The 22,401-nt window shown below is 33.5% G+C and overlaps 1 protein-coding gene across 6 annotated transcripts in view; it reads right to left on the reverse strand.

Moving 5' to 3' along the window:
* The window catches only part of LOC113395415 (pseudouridylate synthase RPUSD2-like), a 405,111-nt gene that overhangs the window by 14,853 nt on the left and 367,857 nt on the right, over positions 1–22,401 (reverse strand). For all 6 annotated transcript variants that reach the window (XM_026633014.2, XM_026633013.2, XM_064220614.1 and 3 more), the window contains 2 exons: positions 6,211–6,297; positions 812–899 (listed from right to left, as the gene is read on the reverse strand). In XM_026633014.2, the coding sequence (XP_026488799.2) occupies positions 812–899; positions 6,211–6,297 (175 nt within the window). The remainder of the gene's footprint in view (positions 1–811; positions 900–6,210; positions 6,298–22,401) is intronic.

Raw genomic sequence — 22,401 nt, forward strand, 5'->3', positions numbered from 1 at the left:
TTTCGGAGCGATACTTGTTCGCGTATATGACGGAATTAAATTAACCATAAAAGTTATAACAACTCGCCTTAGAAATGTACTTGTACCTGTGGTACTAAAAATTCAATTTGCGGTTCCTTAATTTTTAATATTGACCTCAAACTTCGCTGTTCTAGGTCAAGTCGTGTGCATTATATGCTTGCACTCACTCCGGGCAAGATATGAATTTTTATTTTGCGCATCTTATCACGTATTTATACGGGCATTAATTAAGCTGTTCGTGTGTGTAGACTCACACAACTACGAAGTCTAAGAAGGCGATGTTTCTTAAAGAATGTTCATTATCATCATCGGACAAACAAATGGACCACTTGGTGTGAAGTGATAAAAATCGCCCATTGACATTTACTTTAGTTCATTAATTAATTACAGTATCAATGTACCATCAACAACAAGGTCGAAGTTGTTCAGTTTCCTATATTATTTATACTAGTCAACCTTAAAATCGAAATAAAAAAAAAATTGACATTTGGTCAATGGATGCAATTGGCACAGGACTGTGACAATTGGCACATACGACAAAAGACATAGGCATTGCGGTGACCTCCAGTAGTGATTGAAAATCAAGATAATGTTGATGATGAAGATTATGGCATATCATGGCATATCTCAGTCGGATTTCCAAATAATCCGAAAACCAAGAAAAAAATTGAAAAAATTACGCCGACAAGGATAATGAATGACATGACGAGAAATTATCAATTAAACCGAATGAATCTTTAAAACGCGTCTTGAAGTTAGTTATAATTATTCTAGCATCCAATGTGCTCACCATTTTCAATGTAATAAGATGTTTCGTTGTATCTGTCGTCTGTAAAGCCGGGCCTTTTCGCTTTCAACGCCTTTGTTTCTAGTTTCGCCTGAAACAAAGTAATATCTGTAAGAATTTGTCTGTAAAGTAATGGATATTATTTATTAAATATACATTATACAATATATTTTGTCTTCTATATATATTAAATAACATAGTTTTGTAAGTATGATATATACATAGTCGCCCAAAATGTTACCAAAATTGAATTGCACAGGACTATATATAAACTATAAAAATATATAAAAGTCGGGGTTTTTTACTTATTCTTACCTACTTACATGATTCTATTATATGGAGAGCCAAGGTGGCCCAGTGGTTAGAACGCGTGCATCTTAAACGATGAATTCGGGTTCAAACCCAGGCAGGCACCACTGAATTTTCATGTGCTTAATTTGTGTTTATAATTAATCTCGTGCTCAGCGGTGAAGGAGAACATCGTGGGGAAACCTGCATGTGTCTAATTTCTACGAAATTCTGCCACACGTGTATTCCACCAACCCGCATTAGAGCAGCGTGGTGGAATATGCTCCAAACCTTCTCCTCAAAGGGAGAGTAGGCCTTAGTCCAGCAGTGGGAAATTTACAGGTTGCTAATGTAATGTAATGTATGTATTATATTGGAAGTATTTCCCTTGAGACAAAGTGAAAGTACTCCGTTCTGTTTCTTCTCATTAAGGCCCAACATTCTGAACAGGCATAGCTCATAGCTTTCAATTGACCCAAGTAATAACGCGTCATTAGTACATATATACAAGAACCTATTATATATATAACATAAGAGCCTATATCTTCTATCATACTGTTGTTACACACTTAGGAGTATTTGAAGAATCAAATAAGTAACCAAAATGTTCATAGTGATTTGCTCGCCCTTACGTATCAACGTTTTAATTTAAAAGTGAAATCTGATATGCATTAATTAGAGAAGCCACATAACGCCGTGTTAAAAGGCGATTATTCCACGAATATTTATCAGAACGAAAGAGGATTATTATAAACATATCGATGAAGCGGATTCCCGCTCGTTATCTTAAAAATAATCCTTATAGCATATTGGATTGACGGAATATTCGCATTGTTGGCGAGAAACGCTTATAAAAAGTTTTCCAAGAGCCGACGGCAAAATGAGAAAAGTTTTTTTTAAAACGAAACAATCTGCTCGGCATGAGATTTTTTTCACTCATTCCATTGTACGCGTCTTCACTCCGCGGATGAATTGTTACATAATATATATTGTTTTGATTTTTGTTAGGCAGGCGGATCGTAGTAAGTGGTGACCATCCTACTTAGACACTCCATGAAGTCAACGAAGTATATACAGATATATAGATCTAAGATGTGATGTTCCCTTGTGCCTGTAATTGGCTTAAACCAATACCAACACTGGATCACAGTGGACAAAATTTCGGATGCGTGTAGCACGATCAGCATTACCAGTAAGTAGAAAAATATCAATAAAAGCAAGTGGGATAAAATATCATAAAATGGCGTTTGGCTCACCACTGGCTCTATGCTCAACGAATGTCTTTGATTGATAGTTTCATGTCAGTCCAAGGTACACCGTCCTTGCGAGCGCACTTGCGTGTTACTCTTAATCGATAACCAAAAAATCTTCGTCAGAAGGTATTGGTTATACTGTAAGACTTCTATTATAAAGTATTCCTTACGTCGTATACAATTGTGAGATATAAGATATTCTGTCTGTGATTACACTAGCTCACTAAACAAACCGAAACGCAGCACAACGAATAAAATATAATAAGGATACATAAATATAACAAACAAAAAAATAGCATCAAAACGAGATTAAAAATACTTAATAATAATGACTGCAATTGTGTTCGAAATTAGTAAAAACACACCTTCCCTAGTTCGGTTCTAAAATGCAACACTGAAATTTAATTATATCCTTTGTTGTGACGGGCTAGTGTCTGTATTACCACGTTAGATAAGTGATTATAAAATATAAAAAAAATATATATATCGTATATTTGTAAAATCCAAATTGAAGTCAAATAAAACCACCCGCAGGACAGAGCGAAGGATCGAGCGTTAAATAATTCGGTGAAAAATCAAATTAAGTGGTCTATTTTTGGAACCGTAAACATCGTCGATACGGTATTAAAAGATTTTGATAAATTTCCGAAAATATTCATCGAACATCAGACCGATTCTGTCAGCGAATATTAAATGGATTATCGTTGTAAATTACGGATAAAATATTCTGCGAAACGTCCGTTTTGATTTTAGACATTAACTATGTTTTGACAGAGGACTAAATTTTCGATTTGTGTTGCTCATCAATTATTCTACCGTCAAACGACTAGAACATATATTTATATGTACCGGTTTGAGTGAGTGAGCCAGTGGAATTACTATTATGTACAACATCAAGTGTGTTGTGACAAACTAGACTAATTAAAAGCAAAAACCTAAAAGTAAAATTCTAACTAAATATTACTTCTTATTTAGCATTAATTTATTTTAATTATTTTTTATTTATATTCGCCTATAGTTTAGGCCTTATTGTTAATAATTCTTATGTAAATAAATAAATAATGTAATATGATTTACAAATAATTAAATAGAAAAAACATGCATGTTCCAATATTATAATGACCTTCGAGAAACGTAAATTCCGAGACAATGAAACCAAAACGTCCCGAACATTGGGGACACAGAAGCTTTCGACTTTGTTCTCTATCCCCCGCGTTTTTTTTATCTTGTTAATCTAAGCTAATCTATATTATCCATACTTATATTATAAATGCCAAAGTAACTCTGTCTCTCTGTCAGTTTGTTGCTTTTTCACGGCCAAAGCGCTAGCCAACCGAATTTGATGAAATTTCAACAAGCAAGCTTGAACTCCAAGGAAGAACATAGGCTATAATTTTTATGCCCAAAACCTAAAGGCTAACCGACCAAAAAGTGAGCGAAGACGCGGGCGACAACTAGTTATAAATAAAACGATAATTGAAGCGGTTAACTATCGATGATAGACGATTAGAACTTCAAACGAGTGTTCTAAACGAACGACACATACATATGATTGATATAAATTGATCCGTGCCAAATATTTGGCAAATTGCCTTGGGATGCGTGCAATTGAAAGGCCCCGTTGTGCATTTAAAACATTTTATGAGTTTAAAATATGTGACAATTGGCTTCGCTGCCGTTTGAATTTATTCGAGTGATGCGTTTAGTTGTTTTTTATCGCCATTGTTTTCGAAGGTTCTCTCTTGTATGGTTTAGTATGGCAATTAATAGAAATAGTTTTGATTACACTGCGTTTCCGGTTTATATAAAACAAGAAAAACAGTTACTCATTTAATAGTCTTATTAAAAATAAAACTTTTATACATAGCTCTTATCTCAAAAACGACAGTGCAGATTTCCATTCCGTTCCATCAACAGTAGGTATATGATGTATGAATAGTTCGAGCAAATTAGATAAGGCTTTTATGACCTTTTATGATTGGAGTCGCAAAAATCGAAAATTCATAGTATCTATGTTCTGTGTTCCGTAAATCGATAAACTATATGAAAAATTACGTAAAATGGTTCGTCCATATCAAGAAATCCTACAGAAGTCAAGCATTGTTACATGAGGAAGGGGTAGACAGAACAGTCAGCCAGTAATTCGATACAAAAATATTCATATATTACAAAGGCCGCATTAAGTTGTAATTTTATATATTTAAAGTTTAAATACAAGTTAGTTAATAGTATAATAATTTAAATGATACCACTCAGTAACTTTTTAGTATTGTCTTTATCATTTACAAATTTACTTGAAGTAGAATTTATACGTTAATTTATTCATTGTAAAGTTTTTCTTCTAAAACGAATGCAATCTTAAAGTATTCGATGAACAGTCGCTTTAAAATGTATATATTCAATTATTGTTTTCAATGACTAACAGTGTCTCCGTCTCATAATCTATTGACAAGTTAGGAAGCCTTACAGAATAAGAGGGCTACTCGTCGAGCGACTTTATTTAATATTAAAATTTTGACAAACAAGTGCATTTAGATGTTTAGTTTCAATTTTATGCAGTCTTATGTAGCACGAAGCATTTATATCAGTATATAAAAGAACACTTCGCAACTGTCTACTTCAATTACAACTTCGTCATTCGAAATTGAATCTTACGCCTTTGTAATACGTTATCATATTGCCTACACGTCGATTCCCCTCTTGGTGGTCGATTGTATCAGCCGATGGGTCGCGTGATCGAAACCATTGAAAGTGTATTCCAACCTTAATGTACATCGAAGTAAATGAAATGTCTTTATTACATATACGTATCGTCGTTGAGTGCTTTTATTCAATTACGACAAAGCTAACAATGAATATATATTACATATACAAAGTTATTTTTAATACGTGCTTCAGTAGCCGCCATTTTGGATTTTGTATGACGTCACATAGCACGCGGAAGATCACGACGGTTCTAACGACAGCTCATTTGTGAAGTCATAGGTAGTTTGGAACAGATGACCATACAAATACACATATTTGGTGTATCATGACCCTTATCGGCTTCACCGCAAGAGTTCACTTCTAGGAGTTCACGCAGCTTGATTTAAAATAAAAGAGTGTTTGTTTTCATTTAAATAGAAAATTCATTACTGTTTATTTAATTGAAACCTTTATCACACGACACCCTGTTTCATTTTCTCCACGGATGACAGGAGGGCTGGTTTAATTTTTCTCCCAGATAATCGATTCAACGGGGAAATACTGCAAGCATTCTTGCTAAAAATGGTCGCGCACACAATAATGATTTTTATAACAAGTATTCTTAATTTTACTTTGTAGAATATATATTTTATTACTTAAAAATTATTAAATGAACACACAGTAGTATATATATAAGAAACGTCTGTCTGTCATAGTTTATAGTTTAGTTGCATGTGTATAGTTTATCTAATTTATTTCGTCTCCTTTTTTGATTACCAACCAATAAATAGAGTTTTTTTATCATTTAATTCGCCTACCAAGGCGTTTAAGGGCAAATGTGCTACCTGATGGTGAGTGGTCACCAAATATTAACTATGCCGTTCATCGCCAATGGACCGCCCATTATGTACCTTGTGCCTGTAGTTACGTTGGCTCATTCGCCCTTCCAGAACACAACAATAATATTTGTCTGTAAAGTACGTGATTACTGGTACCTAGCTAGAATAAGGCCCTACCACCAAGTTTACACTATCAATGGCATTTTATGATTTTTTTTTTCTATTCAAATGGATTTATAGATTTTTTTTTTATCTTAAAGCGCTTTCATCGAGGTATACATTATACTAATCGTACCCAAGGAACGTAGTTGCAAGTTTTAAACGACCATAAACCAACCTTCTTTAAGTCTTTGTTGACATCCGAGTCCTCGGCTTTTCTCTTCTCGCAGGACAGTATGCAATTCTTGTTGTTGTCTTTTTCTCCCTGTAACAAAGGAAAAACTATTAAATTTCGAGTGAATTCAATGAAATGAAAAAATACCGCATCTTTATCGAAAAAAAAAACATTATAAATAAAACGGTTTATCAGAAGCTATGTATGTAAGCTAGTATATAAAACTATGATTAAATACTAAACTAAATTTAAACGTCCATTGAATCCGAAGGTAAATGGTACTATATTTTATCCCTCAATTCATAAATATATATATATGTATATCCTGCATGAAATACAAGCTTTCTTTTCAACTATGAGTTTTATAAGTGTATAATTATACTACAGTTAATACTACTGCTACTGTAAAAAGTTTAAATAACTAAGTTAATATAATGTTTATATATATATACAGAGACAAAAACTTGTACTTATGTGCGTATTGTAAGTATGTAGTTACGAATATTTATTATTATATTAATATAATTATATATGTATTCTAATATTACGTGTTTAAATAGGTATTAAAAAAGGTACGTGTACTTATATGTAAGTAAGCGTTTAAAAAATTCTTCTTGGGCGTAATTAAAAAAAGTTTTAACTGCAAGCAAATAATTTAGTACAAAAATATAATAATTATCATGATAAATTTAGTTCAAAATTATTTTTAAACCAGTATAACTCACTAAATATTTACAATTAAAATTTATAGTAAACTAAACATTGTAAAATAAGATAAGCTGTGATATTATCCATTTCGAACGACTCCACATTTGATTGGCGGTTTAGCGAGAAACTTCATCTTGTAGTTTCCATGTCGCCATCATTTCTATGACGCGCCATAAGAAGTATAACTTCGAAAAATCTTAGTATGAATATTTATAGTGTTAGGCTTTTTATGACACAGGGAGGCGGACGAGCAATTGGAACTCCTGATGTTAAGTGGTCGCTACCGCCCATAGAAATTTTTTTAATCATTCCTTATATCTACATCGCGCCTTTAACTTTGGGAACTAAATTATTATGTCCCTAGAGTCTTCATTTACACTGGCTTACTCACCTAAAAGCCGAAACACAACAATACAAAGTATTGCTGCTTGGCGGTAGAACAAATGAGTGGGTACCTACCCAGACGGGCTAGCACGAAATCCTAACACCAAGTGATGGGACAGTGTTTGAAATTTTAAATTATTTCATTTGGTTGAAACATCCATAAAATAAGAACCTTGTCATAACAAAATCTAGATAAAAAAAAATCAAAGTTTACTAACACGAAAATATCAGTCAATAAATACGAGACGGTACTAAAATATAGTTACGAAAATATCGAATCTATTTTAGAGTTTACGCTTTATACGATTGTAGATGTGCTTAGCGAACACAACGAACGCTGAATCCCCTTAAGGATACGCTCAAAGTCTGGTTAGAATTTCATCGGTGGAAAATATAAGAAAAATTCTTTCATTTGCTCGATTTATACCCTTGGGAGCCTTACGACCGTAGCCAGGGATCCGTCGCTTAATAGCTTAATCCGAATTAATGTATTAGAAATTGATAAATATGATTCTATGGATAGTCATGTCTCGACGTAATGTTTTATTCCGTTTAGCAATTTTATAAATGACTTGCTCGGACGCGACTTTTGATTCGGTTGACTTAGATAAATAAAAAAACATGTTATGGTACGTTTATTTACAAACGTTTTTATAGAGTTAGTGACTTTGTGGCTTATAACACGCCTAGATCGAACCATGATGAGAATGTTAGAAAAAGGCCTGCTGAGTTAAGTACTTATCGAACCGGTGGTGATGGTTGAACGTACTCTATCAATAAGTACAATTTATAAATTAATTTGAGTTTATTGGTGATTTATTTTATTGGTTGGTTAATTTTTTTGGTTATAGAAAGTTGTAGTTGAATATTCGAAGAGGACCTACAAAATTGTATCGGTACACAAACAGTCTTGCTGTGTTCCGATTTCAAGGGTGAGTGTGCCTTTAGAATTACAGGCACTAGGAATATAATATCTTAGATTTGTGTAACTGTCTAGCGTTCGACTGTCGCACAAAACAATTTGCCAATGTTTTGTCACAATCATATAAGTTATATTTATATAAGCGATTGAAGCAACATACGTCTTATTGTGTGTTAAAAAATTACTTGAAATTTGGATCAGTGGCCGTAAATTAATTATTAAAATTAAAAAAAAAAAACATTCCTCATTCAAATAAATATTACATTTTCATACAGTCAGTCCACTGTGAATAATAAATACATATATAAGCATAACATAATGACGGGCAAATAAATCGCGTGTCGCGAGTCTCGATTCGCGTTAAATATAACCACGCCTTATGTTTGAAAAGGTTTTATTTATGTTTTCATTATAAATAAAAGTCCCTTGTATATGGCACCGTAAAATTATAATTTCCGTTAGATTATAATCTATCTCGCGAGACCGCGGTCGAAAGATTGTGAAACGTAACTTACTGCTTTCAAATCGACGCATTATTTTTCTGTTGATTATAATATATCTCTAATCTAACCGAAGTTATAAATAACAAATAATAATAAGTATTGGACAACATCACATACATCACTCTGATCCCAATGTAAGTAGCTAAAGCACTTGTGTTATGTAAAATCAGAAGTAACGACGGTACCACAAACACCCAAACCCAAGACAACATAGAAAACTTTTTCTACATCGACTCGGCCGGGAATCGAACCCGGGACCTCGAAGTGGCGTACCCATGAAAACCGGTGTACACACTACTCGACCACGGAGGTCGTCGGAAGTTGGATCACCGTTTACAAACTTTCGACAGTTTACAATCTCGCACGATTGATTATAATCTAACGCTATTTACAATTTTTCGGTAATACGTAATACACACCGTGATCGCAGTTCTGTATAAAGGTTTTTGGGAGCTGTGTTAGCCCAGTGAACTGAAAATTTCAGATTTGGCCGAACATCACGGATCAAGTATCATTAGTGCTTATGTATATTTCCTCTCGTTTTCAATGTTCGTCGAATGAGAATTTGAGTTGTCCCCTCACCTTCGTTGAAGCAGTGTGGTGGAAATTACTCTAAAACCTTCTCCTCAAAAGGAGGGAAGGCTTTCCAAAGCCACTGTAGTGTGTAGTCACTAAAAATCAGCGTTGAACTTAGGGGGGCGTTGTATGCTTCCCCGAGTTTCAACATAAGCTAAGTGACCTTTTTCATGTCATTACACTGTCTACAGACATGCTATTAGTATAATATAGTGTATCCTTATTTTCTTTTTAATATATTTTTCTGTAGCAATGTCTGTCTCAAATATCAATGATATAAATATATATTAAACAAAATAAATGACGATATCAAATCAAAACGAAATAGAACAATAAATCTATTTACGGCACTTCGAGAGCAAATTCAAAATATTTCATTAGACAGCTTCAAGCTGAGATATTGCATAATATAGAATTTAATTTGACCTAGGGAAGCAGGGGATTGCGTTCAGCTAGCACTCGTACCGATCATCCGAGGTTTCAATAATATTTATAGATATTTCTATATACAATACGAATGCATTTGTCACGAAAAAGTGTTTGTATGTTTGTTAAACTTATCTTAATAATAGCTGGTAGTAGTTAGCTTACAAAACTCCCAAGTAATTTTATCTTATTATAGGTGATAAGTGTCTCTGTGTGGGTGTTGCGTGACGTGTATTCCACACATGAGCAATATTCTCATTAATCTATAAGGGTTCAGTATGACTGCCTGTTGTGTACTTGAGACTTTAAAGAATTAATAGATATGAACACACTTACGTTCTATTTACCGGAGACAAGTTAACTCATCTTTAAGTTCATTGTTTTTTGATAATATTATTATTATAAACGTAATTGCGTTAATGAATTGATTGATCAATCTACTGTAGGGAACTATAATAATTAACGAAGCCAATGCGTCCATGTTCGGATTGACTTTAACATAACTAAACGGAGTACCGAAATATGTCAACCGGGCTGAACAGCGTCATTGAATGGCTGACCGTGTAATTTAGTGTGTGGGTATTTGTGAATATTTATACATTTCGTTACGTTTCGTTTCGTCAACAAACCGAAACGTTTCGTTTCAACACTCTCTGTTTCGTTTTAACTGAGAGGCCTTTAAGTGTGACACTTTTATAAAATATGAATAAAACATAAACATAATCAGCCTGTAAATTTCCCACTGCTGGGCTAAGGCCTCCTCTCCCGTTGAGGAGAAGGTATGGAGCATATTCCACCACGCTGCTCCAATGCGGGTTGGTGGAATACACATGTGGCAGAATTTCGTTGAAATTAGACACATGCAGGTTTCCTCACGATGTTTTCCTTCACCGCCGAGCACGAGATGAATTATAAACACAAATTAAGCACATGAAAATTCAGTGGTGCCTGCCTGGGTTTGAACCCGAAATCATCGGTTAAGATGCACGCGTTCTAACCACTGGGCCATCTCGGCTCTCTAAAATATGAATATCGTTTTATTACTAAATTTTGATGGAAATATAAAAGTCAGATGTACGGATATTTGTTACCGAATTAAATCAAAACCGAATTAGATTGTTTTAAATTGATTATCGGATGGGTTAAAAGAGCCGAAGCCGCCGCGGAAACGATTGAAGCGAACACGCGAATGATCAAATGTTTGTCTCTGATTGAATGAATGAATATTTTGTTTCCATTTGCAGTCGGAACGCTTGGAGTTGTAATGCAAAAAAACTTCATTAAAACGCACCTCGATTTATTGCCTCTACTGGTGACTTGTTAATTTTTTATCCAGACGATCGGAATTGCGATTCAACGGGGAAATGCTGCTAGTCACCATTCCACGCATGATTTCTACGGTAACTATTTTATTTATTAGAGGCTCTAAGGTTATTAACAATTTATTGTACACAACAATATCGGAAGGCAGGCAGATAAAATAGTCTCGTAATGGTATGTGGTCCCCCTTATCGTAGCTTTAGTTATGATTTTATTTCTTAACTAGATATATATTGACACAGAAAAATTAAATACTAGCTGATTTCGCGGATTCACCTTTTACCTACAACCTTAATTTACGTTTGCTTACAATGACGACACAGAAGTAACCCTAAACTGTAGGATTATATTTTACTATTGTTTCATCGAAATCGGTCCAGGGGTTTTAATCGTGACAGCGTAACTCATCAACAATTAGTTCGCCAATGAGCTGTCATACATCAAATCTAAGATGTTACGTCCCTTCTTTTCGATTCGATATTTTTGTGCATTTCTAATGTTCTTGTTTTTTTCCAAGGTGCCAATTTTAAAAGTTACTGTTCTAAGGATCGATCAAGGTCAGTTGAATTGCGGAAACCGAATTAGGTCATTGTGGATTAACATAGTCATTGAATTTAACGTTATTTGTTAGTACATCTATCAAGTTCGGTCCTGACAAAAACATCTCTCTCTCTCCCTTGACTTATTAAAGATTTTTTAAAGATAGAAGTATTGAATATGGTTCAAGTAATTAGTAGTATTTATTTATTTGGTTAGCCAAATGTATGTAAGCTACACGCAAAGATTATTACATTATTTAATTGTGTTACTTAATGGAAAACCAAATTAGGAATACAAAATCAGTTTAAAGTGTATTACAAACTTCAGTGACTAGTGTAACTGCAGGCAGAACGGACATAACATATATGTATTTGAATCAAAAAAAAAAGAACAAAATGCTATCTAACAAACATAAACAGTAGCACTGGTAGTTCGTGAGATTAATTCAAACAAACACACCTTTCCTCCAAGATATGAAGTATACACAACGGTCTATTATGGTACATTCGAACTGTATGGAGTTTTTTGTAATTATATCTTTTAGACTACAATGACAGAGAAATTACATTAAAACAAATTTTCGAAGTTTTCGCGACAAACTTTTACGTCACACTTCTTTGTAATTTCCTCAAGCATTAATAATGTTAATCCCCGTCGGCTGTCGTGAGGTATTGTTCTGTACTTTCAAAATTAAATCAGTTCTAAAGAGCCATACACAACTCCCGAGGGTGAGAATTAGTTTATTAGGTATATTTTTTTTTATTTGACACGCAAAACACTTAACGACGTATTGTTAGATATTTATATACATATCTAAATATAGATTTAGTCTATAGATTTAGTCGCTCAAAAACATGAGTTTTATAAACGAGATTTGGACTTTACCAGGCTGATCCAATACGTAGGTCCAATTCATTGATGATATAATTTTACCGCCAAAGAGCATTACTAAGTATTTCTGTGTTCCCGTTTGAAGAGTGTGTTATTCAGTGCAACTAGAGGCACAAGATACATTAAATTGGTGGTGGTGAATTTATGGTGTAAGGGATGGTTAATAGTACCAATATTAGTAGTAACCAGTTACCATCAGGTGTTCCACCTGCCAGTACTTCCTAGTAAGAATTAAAAAAAACTATAAATTCTGAGTTAATCGCGATCCGAATCATAGTGTAAATTTTAATTAGTTTTTTTTTTAATTAACACAATTAAACGAAATTCCGGATATACATACTATGTATTATTCGACCAGTAGTAAATAAACTCAAAATATTTGTGAGAATTAAAGAATATCTACAAATATTTCCTTTGTTGCTATTTTACAATAAATTATTTCATAATAAAATTATAATTTTCAATTTACCCTTTTTTTATACCGAATGGTTATATGAGATGAGCAATCAATCATAGTATTTTTAGTACTCTGTATATCTAATATACAGTAAGAATCGAATAGTGTCCAAATATACAGTGAAAATCAGTCATTTTTTTGCTGACCTTACTATTTTCTATAAATCTGTGTATGCTAATATAAATATCTTCAGGACAGTGTCCCTAAAACTAAAAATGCCGAGACAGTCACGTAACCAAGTTGTCTCGTCCCTTTCTCTCATATATATATATATATATATATATATATGTATATATATATATATACACACACACGCATACATCTATATATAACGATTAATCGGAAATTATAATTTATCATGTTTTTCTTGGGGAATTTCAGGACCTTTTCCTTGAGATTTTAGACCTTCCAGGACCCTTCTCTGGATGCCTCTTATACATTCTTCTAGTGACATCTATGTCTTTAAGACGAATTTTATTACAATTATACATAGCATATAAATCGATTGTCTCACAGAAAACGCAAATTTTCAGTACAAAAACGATCGAATTGTACCTTTCAATAAAAGCGGCCATCTATTGTCAAATAACATTAGATCTACATAGATCGTTCAATCGAATATATATATATATTTATGATATAGGTAGGCGGTCGGGAAAATCTGATGGTAAGCGGCGGACAATGGCGCCCTAAGAAATATTAACCATTCTCTACATCGCCAATGCGCCATTAACCTTGGCCACTAAGTTCCGGATACCTGTAGTTACGCTGACTTTGAATATACTGAGTACTGTTGGCGGTGGAATATCTGATGAGTGGGTTCTGGCTACCCAGACTGGCTTTCACGAAGCCTCAAGTATCAAGTAAAAAATAATGTTGTATTTCTAAAATATTATTTATGAATTCTCGTAAAAGTTTATAGCGGAAACCCTTTTATTTCCATACGACATAACATTACGAGTAACGACACCCGAGCTATTCGCTTGAATTGTGTATACCAGTGATTCCCAAAGTGGTCCAGGTGGACCCCCAGGGGTCCACGGGAGACTTGCTGGGGGTCTACGTAGGCGTGAATAAAAAATGGGGGTCCATAAGTTGTTAATGGGGGTCCACGAAAATTTATCTGCTTTTGATAGTAAAGAGCAAAAATGTAAGCATAGTTTTTTATAAGGGCCTACCTACATTGTTTTAAGTACCTAACTAAGCAGATAATATTTTAATAAGGCAAGCGACTGTTACTTGTCCAAACTTGCGTATTCGATATTATGTACAACTTCGTGTACAGACTTTCAAAGCGCTATCCGCCCGACAATGCTTAATGCTTGTTCAGACATGAATTTGATCACCACTATAAATACTTGATGCCAAAGGTACCTACATAGGTTTTTTTTTTTTCGTCCTCAGTTTGAAAGAATCACTAACAAATTCATAAATTTTAATTGCTGAAATACTCGTAGGGTTACTAAGGATAGAATTAAAAGCACCAATATTAAACAAATTTAAATTTAGTTCATATTTTAGTGTTTCTCCCAAACTGTGGTTACGGACACATGCCAATAGGTGGTCCACGAGAAAAATAAGTTTGGGAACTACTGGCGTATACGATTAAGGATAACACTATGAATAATGGGAATAACAGATAATTTTAATTATTTCACTGCGAAGGTTTTATATGACGATGATATACTTTGCAAATTCATTTAGCGAGACTTTTAGGTATCCGTCAACGCAAAACGAGGAATACGGATGTTTTGTAAACGGATGTTAGGTTAGTCTCAGGGACTCTCTCTCCTCTCCACTCGCTTTAGTGGTACTTTGCCTTAAGCTGCCAAACTAAACAACGACACATGTTTACACTATTATCAGACACAGACAAACCTGTTGAGCGTTTCCGATACGTGTGTTTATGTGTATTTTATGTGTAATTAATATTATAAAACTGATGATCTTGTTATTTGTTTAAACTGGATCTGCTTGTCCGAATAAAATTAAATCGCTTTATTATATTGCGGATATTATTATTTTTATTGAGAAACGTAGAATGTATAACATCATACTACTCGTGGGGGTGGAGCAGTAACGTTTAAAGCGGTTGAAAACGGAGCTGGTGCTAATATACTTAACTTAGTAAAGCTGTGAAGGCTTTCAAAAACATAGTAAATAATTTTTTTTTGAGTGTTTATTTATATTTTTTTATAATATTTTAAGTAGGTCTCGTCTTGTTTTTGACTGACTGGTTGATCCAGTGGTCAGATCCCAAGGTCCTTGGTTTAAACCTCAGGTCGTGGCGGTGAAAAGGTTTTGTTATCGGGTTTTTCTGCCAATAAAAACTTATCAACAGTCCGTTGTATGAAAAATAGAAACGTTAACACTTTCGGGCCTCGGAAAATACATAAAAGGTCTGATCTGCACCTGAACTCTTCCCTGTCCTGTCGGATTTCTGTTTTTTTTTTTTTATTTAATTTACAACATCCACGGGCTCACAGTTGCCCGTGCCTTTTTTACATTTTATTTTTATAAATTTTGGCGTTATTTTATATTTTTACTGAACATCAGCGGACGTGGCCCACATTGACTTTTTTTTTCTCAGATTATGAAGAGTGAAGAAATTTAATACACTTGTATTTACGCACACAATTGTTCCCTATAATATGTCTTGCGTAGGTGGCTGGTTTCTCTGAGAAAGACTGCCGAGGCTGGCAAAATCAGTCAGGACGACATCATCATCATCTCTATATTATTTTATTTTAATAGTAATTTATGATGTCATTAATTTTAAATTTTAGATATACTATAAAATAAGATGCATTTGAAGTCAATTTGACTTCCCAATGAATAAATATATAGATTTTATCGAAGGGTTATCAAACGCAGCATTTATAATCACGACTCAAAACAAATTTGTATGTGTTTCATAAAACAAAAAAATAATATAAACGAGCGAATCTCCAACTTACCCCTAGTTTATCATGAAAAGAGAACGTTACAGTACATTTCCTCCCACACGTCACATAAGCACCCCTAATATCTCGTAACCCTTACATGAATGAGCTCAAACAGAAATGATGAGCCCTCGTAAATAATTTTGAACATTTGCTGCTTGTTACTATTTGTAACAATGTTTCCAACGCAGGCGCTTACACGGCCGGGCGACGTAATTTGAATTTAGGGTATGTCGAAACTATTGTAGTAATAATCTCCTCCGTAATAATAATTTCTGGAAGCTTACATGATAATTTGTTTTTCTTTTTGTGATGTGACATATTACCGCGCCTTGGGGTACGATTCAATGGTTTGTCGTGACGGCGAACGACAGGAAGTTCTCTTGTGACGTCATAGCCCTCCATTGCCGATATCGACTACAGTATGTGTGCGTGGAGTGGATAGGGAAATTATCATCTAAGTTTTCAAGGTCGGTGGCGCATTGACTAGGAGAGTAGGAGATAGTTTATATGACTTTGGGTAGTAGGGGTCAATCTATCAATTTTGAAAGCTACAAATTTGAAATTGATTCAATAATTATGATTTAATTATAGACCAATAATATTGTAATATTTAAATGTAAAGTAATATTAAACATTGGGAAACCGTAAAGCGAGTTATAAAATTGAAAACGCAGATACCTAAAATTGTTCAAGTATCAAAGTATCATAAAGTTCATCCGCACTATAGAAGTTTTGAGGTATCCTTTCAAAATATACAAGACGTTATTCCCTGCAAGTATAGTTTGAATAAACTTCCAAAAATGTTGATCTTAAGCCGTGACGGAACGAAGTCATATGTCGACGACACACACATTAATCACGACGTAACTTTAACCTCCGAAAAAAGTTAGGGTTGCGAGTTACGCTTATTTATAAAACGATGAACTGCTTAAAAATTATTATTTAGATTCCCCTAGTTAATTTAAGTTAGTGTTTGTATATCAAATCTAGTGACTGCATTTGAGACAATATGCGACTTAAAGATAACGCTGAGATTTAACTTTGTATTTTATTATAGGTTATAAAATTTTAAGAATACAGTTTAAAAGGAATTTTCATATACATACATATTCTTGTTTTTTATGATATAGATAGGCGGACAACCAAATGGACCACCTGATGGTAAGTGATCACCATCGGCCATAAACAATTGGCTGAACGCAATATTAACATTTATTTACATCGCCTATGCGTCCCCAACCTTGGGAACTAATATGATATGGTGGTAGAATACCTGATGAGTGGATGGTACCGACCCAGACGAGTTTGCACAAAGCCCTATCACCTAGTATCTTCTAGTATTTATTTAAATTTGTTTTAACAAGAGTAATTTAATTGACATACTTATATATTGTATTGGCCTAATGACTTGGGGCCTTTGATCATATATTATAGCCGCTTGATCAGTGAAGCAGTTTTAAAGTAAATTTCAAAAACAAATAATATTCGTATAGTATTTAACGTTTGATTTATTAATGTTATAGTCAAATATATAATTACGCGATAAAAACACAATAATTATTTTTTTATTAGTTATAAAATATATCGTATGAAATTACGTCCCTAGCGGTCGCACAAAACATCGCGTATTATTGTCTGGGGAGTTTCAACAGCAACATTTGTCTGAAAGATCGATAGCTGCCCATTCCTCATGTTGACCGATATTGATTGCAAAATCAGATGTAAGTTACCTCATAACGTTCGACTGAAGCGTTATGACAACATACTCATATTGAGACTGTTTGCTTGTATATTGTGTAATTAAAATATTCAGCAAATTAATGAATTACTCTTTATGTTATCAGTTGTACTGATTCAATAGTTCTCTATAGGTGTAAGGTATAAAAAGTAACCTGTGTCCTTGGGATTTAAGCTTCCTTTATACTATATTTCATTAAAGTCGGTTCAGTGGTATGACCTTGAAAGAGTAACAGACAGACAGAGCTACTTTCGCATTTATAACATTAGTAATAGATACCGATTCAGTATATTGACTAGCTTCTGCGATCGTACACATATGTTTCGGAAATATTCTAATATACCGACCGATGTTTAGCTTACGTCAAAATTTAATAGAATTCACGTGCTGCTTTCATTGTCTTTTGAAAAATTGCTCTGTGTACTAACCGATCAGTAAGCTTTATTTCAGTTGGAAACTTCAATGGAACAGTATCGTAACATGTTAGATTGATATTCAACATTGAATAGAAAAATTATGACATTTAAAGGAAGGTCCCATCAAATTGGCGTATCGCTGCGCAACACGAATATATTGTACTAGTTATTTTATTATATTAATGATATATGACTGCCGGGCATTATTCAGTCCATTATGGACTTCATTTAGTATCCATCCATGCTTTTACAAAAAAAATCGAATTCCATTGCGAACTTTTTGCGTAATATTATAATAAAACATAAATTAATTATTGAAAGAGCCGAGATGTCCCAGTGAAAGTTTACATTTAAACCGAAGATTGCAGGTTCAAATAGGGGTAAGCACTATTTTGCCATGTGCCTACATTTTATTTATACGAGTAATTCGGCGTGCTCGGCGCTGAAGGAAAACATTGCGAGAAAATCTACATATATTTGATTATGACCTTTCACACGAGTAGCGTAGTGGAATAAACTCCTTGCCTTCTCCTAAAACATTAACAGGCTTGTAAAGTTTTCTTATTGATTCATAAAACCGAACGAAACGCGAAACATTGACAGGCATACAAGACAACAATTTACGAGCAAGAACTCGAATATAATTTGTTGTTCAGCCAGCATAGCGACCATCTCGTTCGCAGCCCGTCGCATTAGCGTAGTTAGGTCACACCATAAATTATGTTTTTAATGACCCGCTCGGTCATTCACGGTGTACAATTTATCAAGAGTGAAAAATGGGGTGCCGTCAAATCAAACTAGAAAGAAAAAATGTGTGTCACGGGTAACACTGTGCGTGATCGTGGGGTATGTAGTTTTTATGTGGCGCTGAATTCTATGCCATTGTTAATTAATTTTGTTCAAGTATATTTTTGATTGTCGTTTATGTTCTGACATTAACAACGTATAACGTTTATAAGTGACCTTGAATGTAAATCAATTTCACAAAACGAAATCGGACGGATTCATTGTTGGACGATACGTTTAAAATAAAATATTTAAAGTGCCACGTAACCGTTTAGAATATATTGTAAAGTAATAGTAGTAAGTTAATTTCTAAGTCGTAACGTACATTACGTTAAAAATAATGTCAGAGTCGTTAAATTATGGAATTCGGCTGGCGCAATACTCCTTACACGTAAACAAGGCAAGTGAAATTATTATCTGTATCAATAGACTTATGTTTATGTTATAACATAATATTAATTTTCACTATAATAATATCTAATCTATGTATATATATATATATATATATAAAAAATTTCAATACTATAATACAAGATCGTATTTCCAACGTAATTTAATATAACGCTTCCCACGCATGCAATTTCATTGTATATTTTCATGTTGTTTCCGTAAATGTTATTCTTTTTACTAAATACAACAATATTTTATCTATTATATTAATATACTATTAAAAATATATATTTAATAGTAAATATATCATAAAAGAGGATAAGTAATGTATCGAATTATATTGTTTTTTTATCTGTCAATTAAGCAAATAAATAGGAAAATGTCATTCAATTAATGTCAAAAACATTTTGATACTTGCTCATGATCTTAACTCCTCGTTTATTGATCTTCGATATTTGGATATCCGCTTCAAAAATCAAAAATTCCATGCTTATTAATTTAAGTACGAACTGAATTCGATTTTATATGTCATGTATTAAAACCTTCCCATACTTATACATATTTTAAGCAAGTAGATTACCCGAGTACAAGAGTTATAATTAAAAAATAATTAGTTTCCGAAAAAATTCTCACAGTTACAAATATACGAGGAATGAGAATCCTTACTTTTTTAAGTTGCTAACATTATACTTCTTATTTAGTTCTTGGTTACTTACAGATAAAAGTCCTTCGGATCCGTTCATCCAATGTTACCACATATTAAATATTTCTGAAAAATTAAATATGTTCGATTTTATTATAAATAAACAAAATCGTTATACGATAAAAGACGCCTGAAATAAAACAACTACGATCACTTTAGGACGTCTCGGTTCGGCATCGTAACGCTACGATCGATCGTAACCGCCTACGATGCTACGCGTAGTCACGCTACACCGAGCTAAATGCTTCCCTAGAGCCTACGAGGAAATAGTTTTCCTTGCAATTAGACGCGGAAGGAGAATTTTTAATACAAGCCTTTTTTGGTTTATAAAATTTTATACTTAGAGAAAAAAGAACGACTTTGAAGTTGAGAATACGGCCTATGAAGTATTTTAATTTTAATTGGGTTGTTACTTTTACATGAGACGCAACTTTTTCTAAATAGACAAATTTAGATATTTAATTTAATTTGCGTTTTAAAAACAAAAAATTAATACATTGTTACGGAATTTTGCTTTTAGCCTACTTACAAAAAATCGATTACTATGACTAAAGTTTATTAAAATTTCAGCTATTTTATTGGCACACTTTCGGGTTAATCTTTATATTTTGGTATATATATATCTATTTAAACGCTTAAGTAGCCAGTTAAATGTAACGGGTAGTGAAAAAGTCGGCTATGATACATTCAATTTTATCTTTACGTACGTGAAGCTATTAGACCTACAGCGGGTCAAACTCTCCTGGTCGTGTTGGATCGCCATCCCATCGGACTAGAGGGAGAAAATAGAGATTGCGCATTTAGTATTTGGACCTCAGCCGATATTCGATCAAAAAGACATTATTATTCATTGAATTTTATTACCTTGTAAACTGATAAAGACTTCGTTTCGTTTATAAGATATTATTTTGTTATAAAATATATATACTTTTAATAACAATAATAACCACAGGCCTAGACTGTATTTTTTTTAATATAACTAAAAATATAGCTATAAAACTGAAATGCAATTTAAATAATATTGAAAGCCTACATTGTTGTCGCGGCAAAATCATAAATCCGTGTATTCTTGCTATTGTTATTTGAAAGGCGCTTTATAAACAAAGAATGAATGATATGAAAACATAATGAAATATATTGTATTAGAAAAAAAGGGTTCAATACGTGTCCTGTGAAAAGATAGATACATTTTCTGTTCTGAGCTGACGACAGCATCGGACTTAGACAAATTCTATCCGCGAGTTACCGACCACTTGTAAGTCTTCGTCGATAATGGATCGACTTTACGGAACTTGGAAAGTTTTGGGATATTTTTAGCACAAAATAGCTAGCTTAGATTGAGTAGTTCGGACTTCTGTTTCATTCGTTCTGGTTAGGTAGTATTTGTTCTACTATAACAATAGATATAGTGAACTACATAATCTTCTTGTATATAAATGACAAAGTATGTAATATACGATTATTCTTTATGTGTTTCTGAATCCCTGATCCGGATGCGATAACAATTTGGTAATTCGATCTGCGTATCTTGCGCTAATCCATTAAGGTTACTGGCCCAAAATTTGTATGTTCGGCCTTCAATGTAGACCTTTTATTCTAGTAGACCCTTATTCTATTAGAGCCGGAGTGGATATAGGTATATACATAACTATGTACATTGTACATGTTTATTTGTTAATGTCACATATATGTTTTGAACTTTGCACAGTTGTTAAGACAGATATTTGCGTTAATGTTTCTGGTAGGTACTATCAACGAAAGCGCGTCCTATTGGATAATTATTTATATGTTATTGGCTCTCAACGAAATGAGATCTTTTGGCAAATTGTTTGGTACAAGCGTTAGTGTTTTAATGAAATTCTGAACACTGACAGCTTACATACTGGGTTACCGTGTAATTTAATTCCGAAAAATTATTGAATTCCTAAATGGTAGCTATATTGTCCAGTTGTTAGGACACGTGAAACTTACCGAAGAATGCGGGTTCAAGCCCGGGCAAACAACGCCGAATTTTCATGTGCTTAATTTTATAAGTGCATTTCATGGTTAAGGAAAATATCAAGAGGAAACCTGCAAGTGTCGGATGCAATTGTTACTAGTCTACATTCATTATACTCCAAAACTTGTTTATACTAAACACAGAACATACTAATATTTATAATGATATACAAAATACTCGTCTCCACCTCCTTTATACTGAGAAGGTTAGGCCTTCTCAATGAATACCTTAGTCCAATACTAGGACATTGACATCCTATCAATTTTATTAAAATAATCAATTTGAATATAAGTTTACAGTTCATTGATGACTACTTACCAAAGTAAACACAAGATACTTGTAAATATCCAGCGCTTTACTCTTAAGGTATTTTACTCTTGAAGGGACTTGTGTAAGCCCATCTGGGTAGGTACATCATATATTCTACTGCCAAACAGCAATTTTTCTTATTATTGTGACTACCGGTACAAGTGATATCAGATCTCAGTTC

Source organism: Vanessa tameamea, chromosome 4 (assembly GCF_037043105.1).
Source record: "Vanessa tameamea isolate UH-Manoa-2023 chromosome 4, ilVanTame1 primary haplotype, whole genome shotgun sequence".
Classification (NCBI taxonomy): Eukaryota; Metazoa; Arthropoda; class Insecta; order Lepidoptera; family Nymphalidae; genus Vanessa; species Vanessa tameamea.